We start from the raw sequence: 9,843 nt of genomic DNA, 5'->3' as shown, positions 1-9,843 counted from the left end.
TTTTATTCCAGGATTCTGAAGATTGGGTCGATTGGGTCTGGAATGTAGTTTGTAGGGAAGCAAGAAGTATATGTTAACCTTTATACTTATTAGCTGCTGTGTGCTTGGCTGGGGAAACTTTCTTCCCCAACCTTCTTGACTAGTAGGTTCCCACTGCCTTATAATTAAAGGTTGCTTTTTAAAAGTGCTTATTTATTTATTAGATTTGTTAGCTGCCATTCCAAAAGTGCAAAGCAATGTACAACAGATAAAATTTGGCAGCCATAAAATCATTGAAATTGTGTTTAACGAAAAGATGAGCTAAGTATTCCTCTGAGAGGAATTCCTCTGAGAGTATTCCTCTGAGAGGTGACATGATCGAGGTTTATAAGATTATGCATGGGAAAGAGCAGGTAGAGAAAGAGGTACTTTTCTCCCTTTCTCACAATACAAGAACTTGTGGGCACTCCATGAAACTGCAGAGCGGTCGGGTTAGAACGGATAAAAGGAAGTACTTCTTCACCCAAAGTGTGATTAACACATGGAATTCACTGCCACAGGAAGTGGTGGCGGCTACAAGCATGGACGGCTTCAAAAGGGAATTAGATAAGCATATGGAGCAGAGGTCCATCAGTGGCTATTAGCCACGAGGTATAGATGGGGGCTCTGGGGCAAGTGATGCTCTGTCTTCTTGGTGCTTGGGGGGGGGTCAACAGTGGGATGGCTTCTAATGTCCTGGCCCCACTGGTGGACCTCCTGATGGCACCTGGTATTTCTGGCCACTGTGTGACACAGAGTGTTTGACTGGATGGGCCTTTGGCCTGATCCAACATTGGCGTCTCTTATGTTCTTATGAGAGTGGAACTATAAAATAAGCAGGATCTAAAAACTCAGACAACAGGTTTAAAGTCATTTCAGTTAAAAGTCCTGAAACTCAGAAAGGTTTTCATGCCTCAGCAGAATGCTTGTTCTAATGGGGGGGACCAAAGGATTCCAGAGCTCTGGGGCAACCACAGAAAAGGCCTGGCTATATGGGGAGGCTAGTAGATATTCTGATGGGGGAAGGTTGGGGGGGATCAAGTTCACTGACTAGTCAAGCTGAACAAATCTATCTGACCAGTTTCTTGTTTTCACTTAAAGAACAGGATATAGACCCAAGAGTTTGTGAGTTTTCCTGATCATAGCTGGCTGTGTGGTCCCCATGTGGTCATATGTTTTCACAGATATCAAGATTTAGGAATCACCAGTGCAAGTGATTCCCAGCTGTACTTGTAATGCTGAACGGCCAGCTCTTTATTTTAAGTCTTTTAGTTTTTTTTTACTGTTATGACGTGCTGTGAGTTCTTGGGTGGAGCAGGATAAAGCTTCAAATAAATCAAAAGTTCTTTTCTTTCCAAGCTTCTTGAATGCCATCGAGTTTGCTAAAAAGGGAGAGTTTGATTCCTATGTTGCTGTAGGAGGAGGTTCCGTAATCGACACTTGTAAATGTGCTAATCTCTACGCATCCAGCCCTGATTCTGAATTCTTAGATTATGTCAGTGCTCCCATTGGAAAAGGAAAGCCCGTTAAAGTCACTCTCAAGCCATTGATTGCAGGTAAAGGAGTACATTTTAAAATTTTGCTTATAAAACAGCAACATTTGTGTGGTAGTTTTGAATTTTAAAATATCATATAGGCAGGCTTATCCCTGTAACTTGTCTGGTTGGGAGACTGACTGGGAACTTCCTACATGATGCTCTGAGTGAGCCCTTAGTGGGTTTAATAATCAAACCATTTCACACAAATTGCCCTCGGGCATAGAGATTATAGGTTAGTCCCCACAAATCTGTTCTGCTAGTGGTGGTGCTTTCCCTCAATCCAAAAAGCCTTCCCCTGCTAATTTTGTTTAATTTATTTATTTTATACTCTACAATTCTCACCAGTGGCTTACATCATTCTTATTTCCTCCACTTTATCCTCTCAACAACCCTATGAAGTAGGTTAGGCTGAGAGAGTATGATTGGCCCAAAGTCTCACAGCAAGCTTCCGTGAGAGTGGGGACTGAGACCTAGGTCTCCCAGATCTTAGTCTGACACTCTAAGCACTACACCATACTAGTCCCATAGATAAAAGAGGCTTTTCTACCAATGGGCCTCTTGAATTGGGGAAGGCTTCTTGTTCTGAAAAAAGCACCATCTCTAATGGAACGGATTCATAGAATCCAACTATTTGAGAGTCCATTAAGCCCAAGCATGTGTATGCTACTGTGTATGCTATAACCATCCATTCTTTTTTGAAGTTCCTACAACAGCTGGAACTGGAAGTGAAACCACTGGAGTTGCTATTTTTGATTACAAACAACTAAAAGCAAAAACGGGTAAGGAATTTATATTGTACCTTGGTTCTGTACCAGGATATTTTTTTAATGTTGTGGCATATTATTTTCTATTATGTTCAGTACTTCCACTTTCCCCCCACATTCAACAATAAATCTCTCAAGAGGAAGTGTCTTCTCAAATGTTTTATAACTGTAAAATGCGTGTGTGATGCAGGAACTACAGTTGAAAGAACAAAAACAGAAACTGAGCTGGTGAAAACTTTGCATACCCTAATCTTTTGTTTGTGTTTTGGATAAACTCAGAGTTTCTTCACGCTTGATTCATTTGCTACTTGAGTTCCACTTATAAGTAGCAAATTTCATACAACTCATCTGTACTTTATTATATGCACGTGTCTGGGTTGCTGTGTGTGCAAGATGCAGGTGTATGCCACCAGTTGGGGTTTTCCAGCTTTCAACAAGTTGCTGCCACACTGTTGTTTCAAATGAAAATCTAAGTGAATTTGAAGTTTTCTCCTGACGTGGAAAGTATGAGGAATTTCAAGGAAGGCCAACATATTTTAATAAGGACAGTGAAATTTCTGAGGAAGATGCCACATAAAATTCAGAATGGCATGGAAGTTTTTCCTTGGCCAATTTCAAGAGAAGCCAAAACAGTTTTGAAATGACTAATGAGATGGACCTGTTCATAAATCTTTGTAGATATAACAAAGCAGACTTGCATGCGTTTTTCATATATGAGACATGGTAAAATATATGGGGTTTTAAACAGAGTATTGTTAAGAACTAAGCATTTCTGTCAAAGAAGAAAAGTCTTGTCTGTGATATATTGTTTCTCATAAACTTTTCATGCACAATACAAGTTTTCATGCACAACATAACCAGAGTATATCTACAGAGTAAATACCCTTCCTTTAACAGATCCTTAGGATAATTTTTTCCTAAAATTGGTAATCCTTACTGGGATCATATACATATTTTCCTCAGCAATAGCTTGAAGCTCTGTTACATTGCAGCTCAGCATTTACCAAACTCTTTTTATATTGTTGCAAAATTCTTTGAAGAGTTCCTATTTCTAATTACACATTTATGTAATGTCCATGTTTAGGCATTGCTTCTAGAGCCATTAAACCCTCTTTGGGCCTTGTTGATCCCTCACATACTCTCCATATGCCTGAGCGGGTGGCAGCCAACAGTGGCTTTGATGTGCTTTGGTAAGTATCTTTGGTACATATTGGATGCTTCCTTTTTAATATTTTATAATATCTTGGATGTTTATGTTGATGATGACTCTGCATTAAATCATTTTGAGAAAGAATGACAATCTGGCTTACCATTTGAGTTTTCAGTTGCTGTACTTCTGTGTATTTACCCCTAGTTTCCTTGTTCTTCTTGCTGTCTGAACATACCCACACTACAAAGTTAAACTGGTTTAGCAGTCAGTCGTTATTCTCAAGGAAATCTGAGGAGAATGGGGTCAAACAGGATTCTCAACAGGCTCATCTAAAATTCTCAGGAGTTGTTGGTATAATTAATTATAGTTATACGCTATGAAACTTGTATAAGTTTGTAATTTGGATATGCTCTCTCCACATGTTTTCCCATATTACTAGCTGTTGCTATAATGTCTCACATTTCTTTCTGACATGACATCACAAAGTTGGCCCAACGAAAGTACAGCATAAATTCTTCCCTGATATGTTTGAACCTAGGGAATAGAGACGTTGGTGGTAACCACAGATAAATGACTGAATTTGTAGATACCTGCATATGAAAGAGGCATGTTTGCTTACTTTCCTTTGAGACAGTCTTCAAAATATGCTGAAAAATTTGGATTTAGGTGAAGTAGAAGAAAAGTGACGGAAGCTTTTGTCAGCAAGGTCTTGAGAGGGATGAGTGGATCCACAGGTTCTTGAGAGAGATGAGTGGATCCACAGGTCTCTTTCATCTTAGCCAGAAGTGTTTCAAAAATTATTGGACTGAAGTGTTATGCTTTATCCTAGAGATGCCCATTCCATCTCTACTTGAATTCAGCCTGGAGCACTATAAACAGGTGACTGGATGAATGAGTGAAAGTGCCCTTGCCAATCTGTCATCCACTGCTGCATTAAACTGGAGGGGAGAAGAAATGGGGCTCTGGCCTTACTGCTTTCTTCTAGGATGGTTGGGTCTCTGCTTAACACACACACACACACACATCACTTCATGGGGCATTCAAAGTGGTAGCCAGGAGGTGCTTCTGAACTGTTTGCAAAATCGGCAGGAGGCACATTTATTCACCATGGCAATGGCAAGAGAAAGTCTTACTAAGCTAATCTTGAAGAGAATTAGTATAGAAAGACAACTGGGCCCAGAAAAGTCACAATGGGGTGTTCTCAAAGGCAAGCTTCCATGGTGATTTTTCCAAACCCGCTGTTCCACAGGGGGGCTGAGAGACACCATTGCTCTGCCTTCTCTGTTCTTCAATGGGCTTTTATTAAATATACAGAAAGCATAAAGTGGCAGTCGAAGAAATGCAAAGAGAAATGCTTTTCTAACAGGGCTGCCAGGCTTCCTGCTGTGGTGGGAGGTCTCCCACTAGCAGCCCTAGTTGCTTGCTACTGCTCCACATGGCAGCAGGAGAAAACTGGGGGGGAAATGGTGGCATTGACTGTGTTGCTATGTCACTTCCAGGGAAAACCCAAGAGTGACATAGGGTAACTCTAGAAATCATACCCTTCAAGTTTCTGGCAATTCTACATCACTTCCAGGTTTTCTCCGGAAGTGGTGTAATGATGCAGCTATCGTCATGCCCCCACATCCTCATCCCCTCCCCTATTTTCTTACTTAGTGCTTGTCTTAGGTAACATACGCTGATGTTTGTAACTTACTCGGTTACAGGAGATCCCATGGTAAAGAAAAATTAAAAATGAAAGTCTTCTCTCTGCCTCTTTGGCAAGAAGTACCGTGTGGAAAGGAAAGAGCAAGTTTTTACCAACTCTAGAATGAAGACAATTGAACAACAGACGTAGCTGCCTCATATAGGAGAACTTGAACTGGCCCCAGGGTACAATATGATCCAGGAAGGCAGAGCAAGTTCAGGCTTGTCCTAGCAGGATGATACACATCCGGTAACAACAGCCAGCTGCAAACAGCCCCACCATGGCCAATGCAGGCACAGACTGCAGAGAAGATTATATTTAAGCAGGGGTCGTTTCGTAGAAAAAGAGCTAGGGGAACTCATTAGCATAACTCATTAGCATATGCCACACCCCCTGACATCAGAGGCCCGGCGGTGGGCCTGCAAGGCCGGCGGGAGTGCGAGGAAGCCCCGCCAAGACCCACCCTGGCTCCAGGCAGGCAGGGGTGGGGAGAGGCGGGGAGGAAGCAACTTACCCTCCCTCTTCTCCTGCCTCCTCCTGGCTGAATGAGGGCCGGAAGCGGGGCGGCTGGAAGCAGGGGGCAGGGCTTCATCATGTGCCCCGCCCTCCCACACCTCACCCGGGGGAACTGCGATCCCCCGCGATCCCCCCCGAAATGACCTCTGTATTTAAGTCAATCCACTAAATACCGTACATTAATAACTTGTCTTTTGTCATGCTTGAAAATAATTGTCTAAACTGGGGGTTATTTTTGTGCTGGGATATGGAACAGTTGGAAGCACTCCCTCAGCCCTTCTTTATAGGGGTTTTGCAAATCCTCTAGGATAGACTAAATTAATTCAAGCTATTCCATTTTATTTATTCTCTCCATCCATTCTCCTGCCAGCCATGCCCTCGAATCCTATTCTTCCCTACAGTAAGCGCAGTCCCTGCCCTACAAATCCAGAGAACCGACCGGCTTATCAAGGAAGTAACCCTATCAGTGATGTCTGGGCCATCCATGCACTGCAGATCGTTGCCAAATATTTAAAGAGGTAAAAGATATGACCTTCCATCTCCTCTGTAAAACTTCTTCCCATATAATGCTAATGGGGGGGAAATAATCTAAGCTCAAATAATAGAGTATGATTTTGTTAGGATGAGTAAAATCATTACAGTGGATCAGAAAATAGATCAATAGACAATACAATGGATCAGAAAATACAAGATGACTCTTAGAGGATTTTGCTTCCTGGCACAAGTTTCAGTATGAGAACATGAAGACTTGCTAAGCAGCTGAAATACATGTCATGGAAGCTGCATAACAGGTCTCAATCATACAAAAGGAACATGCAAACCTTTCATGGGTACAAGTGCAGTGGGTACCACTTGCCAGAAATCATGCAGTGTACTGCCATCATCTGTGACCATTATTGGCACAGACCTAATGCCAGTGATTTTCAAATAGACAGCTTCTCCTACACTAGTGGGTTTTAAATAATGATGCAGGTAAATCCACAGCCTTTGCTGTTTTCAGAGAAGCTGGGTGCATTCTAAGCATAGTTGCTGGCCACTGTTCTGCTACAATTCTTATAACATCATGTAAGCAGATAAGCAAGGACTGTGTCCCACACAAGGCCCAAATTAAAGCTTGTTTTCTCTGAGCATGCGCTGAAGTAGGTTGTTGCCCATGAAAACTGAGGCCAGGATAAACTGGTTAATTTCTAACAGGCTACATTATAGTGTGTTTTCCCCCTGTACACACGTCTGCTTATTTGAGTAAAATATTTCCATTATGCACAGAGCCATCAGGGACCCAGAGGATCGAGAAGCGAGGGCCAATATGCATCTTGCTAGTGCTTTTGCAGGCATTGGCTTTGGGAATGCCGGTGTACACCTTTGGTGAGTTGGGCACAAGCTCGGCTGCTATTCTATTGCTCTGATTTTGTTCCGTGTGATTATGCTGTGGAAATGCAGTATCTTAAAAATAAACAATCACAGTTGTCAATCAAAGGAGCCCTTTAGATGGAAAACCAGAGTGTTTTTAAAAAATTGGGCTTTGTCTGCTTAAAATGTAATCAGTGCTGTAGGACAACTTCTGATGTAAAAAATTGGCTTTTTCAAAGAAGCAAGTTAGTGCCTGTCTAGAGGTGGAAATATTATTTATTTATTCACTTTATTCATACCCCACCTTTCTCCCCAGTGGGGAACCTAAAGTGGCTTACATCATTCTCCTCTCCTCGATTTTATTCTCAAAATAACCTTGTGAGGCAGTCTGAGAGTGTGTGACTGGCGCAAGGTCACCCAGCAAGTTTGCATGGCAGAGTAGGGATTTGAATCTCCAAAGGAAGTTTAGAAAACTTATTGAGGGCCAAAAGTTAAAAGCATAAGTAAGTATACAAAAGAGTGTTTATTTCAAATACACATAAAAACCTTGTAGGGGCCCAAATAAAGCCTCATAAAATGTCCAAAGTTACAAATACACAGAAAAGGACAGTGTATGACCTGACGTGTTTCAGCTCACAAGAGCCTTCTTCAGAGGTCAAATAGTACCAAATACACCAAGCAACAGAGTCCCTGTAACACCATGTAAGGCAATTAACAATAAATAAAATAGGACCAAAATTGGAATACTGTGCAGAAAGATAAAAAATGTTTTAGATTAATATTTAATAATTCAATTGAAAATTCCATACAATATTAAGATTTTTTTTACTGTACTCAAATATACTTACTTCCAATATGGAATTGAATGACACACCAAAAGGTTTCTATTTGGGAAGTTCTACCTCACAGTAAGCAAGACTTTCTATGTGTGACAGAAGGCATGATTCAGCTAAACCATTTGCCTTCAGGATGAGTAATGTACGGGCATTTGTTTCTGCATTCAGGTACAAATAGCTGTCAGCCTCATGCACCTTCAAATACAGACAACTTCTTGGCACAGAGGCTTTTCTGGATGAGGCACTCCATTTTTATTTGTATTTGAATTATTTATTGCTATTATTTCATCATCACTAGAACACTGGTTTAACCATTGGTCCAATTAAAACATGAGTTGAGCCAAACTATTCATAGATCCCTTGAGAATTACCTGCACTTTCTCTGATCAGTTATGAAGAGTTGGTTTTTATACCACACTTTTCTCTAACTTAAGGAGTCTCAAAGTGGCTCACAATCCCCTTCCCTTCCTCTCCCCACAACAGACATCTTGTGAGGTAAATGCGTCTGAGAGAGTTCTGAGAGAACTATGACTGGCCCAAGGTTACCTAGCAAGCTTCATGAAGAGGAGTGGAGAATCAAATCCATTTCTCCAGATTAGACTCCGCCGCTCTTAACCATTGCACCACACTGATAATTGTCACACTTTTTAGTTTCCCCCCTGTATTTATCTATCCATACAAAATATTTTAATAATAAAATGTATTTCTTTTTCCTATAGCCATGGCATGTCTTATCCCATTTCCGGCTTGGTGAAGAATTATAAAGCAAAGGATTATCCTGTGGATCATTCTCTAGTGGTAATAATTTACATATATCTATTCGTCATTTGTATATTTATTGCTAGAGATATCTTCAAGTACATTGTGAGTCAGACCATTGGTCTATCTGCGTTGGTATTGTCTGCTCTGACTGGCAGCTGGAGAGCTCCCCCACTGAGTCACGGTGCCATCCCCAAATCCTCCTATGGATTTTTCAGTATTGTGATTAACGTGCCTTATCTTTTGTTTCCTTCAGCCACACGGTCTCTCTGTGGTGCTCACATCTCCAGCGGTGTTTACTTTCACAGCACCCATGTGCCCTGAGCGACATTTGGAGGCCGCCCAGATAATGGGTATGTTTCTGTTAATTAAATATGAGAAAACAAAGGAAAGTTATTCAGAATCAGTAGACAAAACCTGTTTCAGCCCTTTTAGGCTTCATGACTCTAGAGCATGCTAATGCCTCCCCCCAAAATAGATTGTTTAGGTTTAGGTAGGAGTAGTTAAGGAGCCTAGAGTTTTACAATAGAAGACACTGCCCAGCATTCCAAAAGGGAAGCTGGGGGATTATGTAAGGAATGATGAGAGACACCTCGGAAAAGCCAGAGCCCACATGGGAGGTCTTTCATGTCTCGTGCGGAAGCCAATCCTTTTGATCACAGTGACCTTCCATTGTGCTGGGGCCTTCCGTTCTCCAGAGGGCTTGTGCACAGTGTAAGCAATCATTGGCAGGGCAGGATCCTTATCTTTGCATTTGGCTTGCTTCTGTGGAGACTAGCCAGCCACAAGAGGATGGGGTAAGTCACGCTCCCCACCCTTCTGGCTTCTCCATCATCTACATCACCCATTGAGTATTTTATTTATTTATTTATTTTGACTTCTATCCCGCCCTCCCCACCGTAGCAGGCTCAGGGCGGTTCACATCACTATTACAGGTAAAACAATCTCTCAAGTAAAATTACAATAAATTAAGTTTAAAACAATATATAAAGTGCTAGCAATAACATATACCATGGCGGGAGTCCACAGTTAGCGCATGGTCTGGGTCATATCAGTGCTGCACAGGCTATTCAGTGATGATAATGATGTTATTATGTTATTAATATTGATAGTATTGGTGGTGTTGGGGCGAGGGCCTCAGATGGTTGCGGGCGGCTCCTTAAGCAAATGCCTGGTGGAAGAGCTCCGTATTTTGCTAATAAAAGCCTAAAGCACACAAGAAGAG

At 41.6% G+C, this 9,843-nt stretch overlaps 1 protein-coding gene across 1 annotated transcript in view; it reads left to right on the top strand.

Annotated features, from left to right (window-relative positions):
• The window catches only part of ADHFE1 (alcohol dehydrogenase, iron containing 1), a 36,191-nt gene that overhangs the window by 20,525 nt on the left and 5,823 nt on the right, over positions 1–9,843 (top strand). The window contains 8 exon segments of the mRNA XM_015408964.1: positions 1,378–1,574; positions 2,258–2,335; positions 3,405–3,510; positions 6,044–6,061; positions 6,063–6,191; positions 6,940–7,038; positions 8,579–8,657; positions 8,875–8,971. Coding sequence (XP_015264450.1) covers positions 1,378–1,574; positions 2,258–2,335; positions 3,405–3,510; positions 6,044–6,061; positions 6,063–6,191; positions 6,940–7,038; positions 8,579–8,657; positions 8,875–8,971 — 803 coding nt within the window.

The sequence above is a fragment of the Gekko japonicus genome, unplaced genomic scaffold, assembly GCF_001447785.1.
Source record: "Gekko japonicus isolate JY-2015 unplaced genomic scaffold, Gekko_japonicus_V1.1 scaffold88, whole genome shotgun sequence".
Taxonomy (NCBI): domain Eukaryota; kingdom Metazoa; phylum Chordata; class Lepidosauria; order Squamata; family Gekkonidae; genus Gekko; species Gekko japonicus.
Note: the sequence above shows the minus strand (reverse complement) of the source record. Positions and strands in the feature narration are given on the sequence as shown.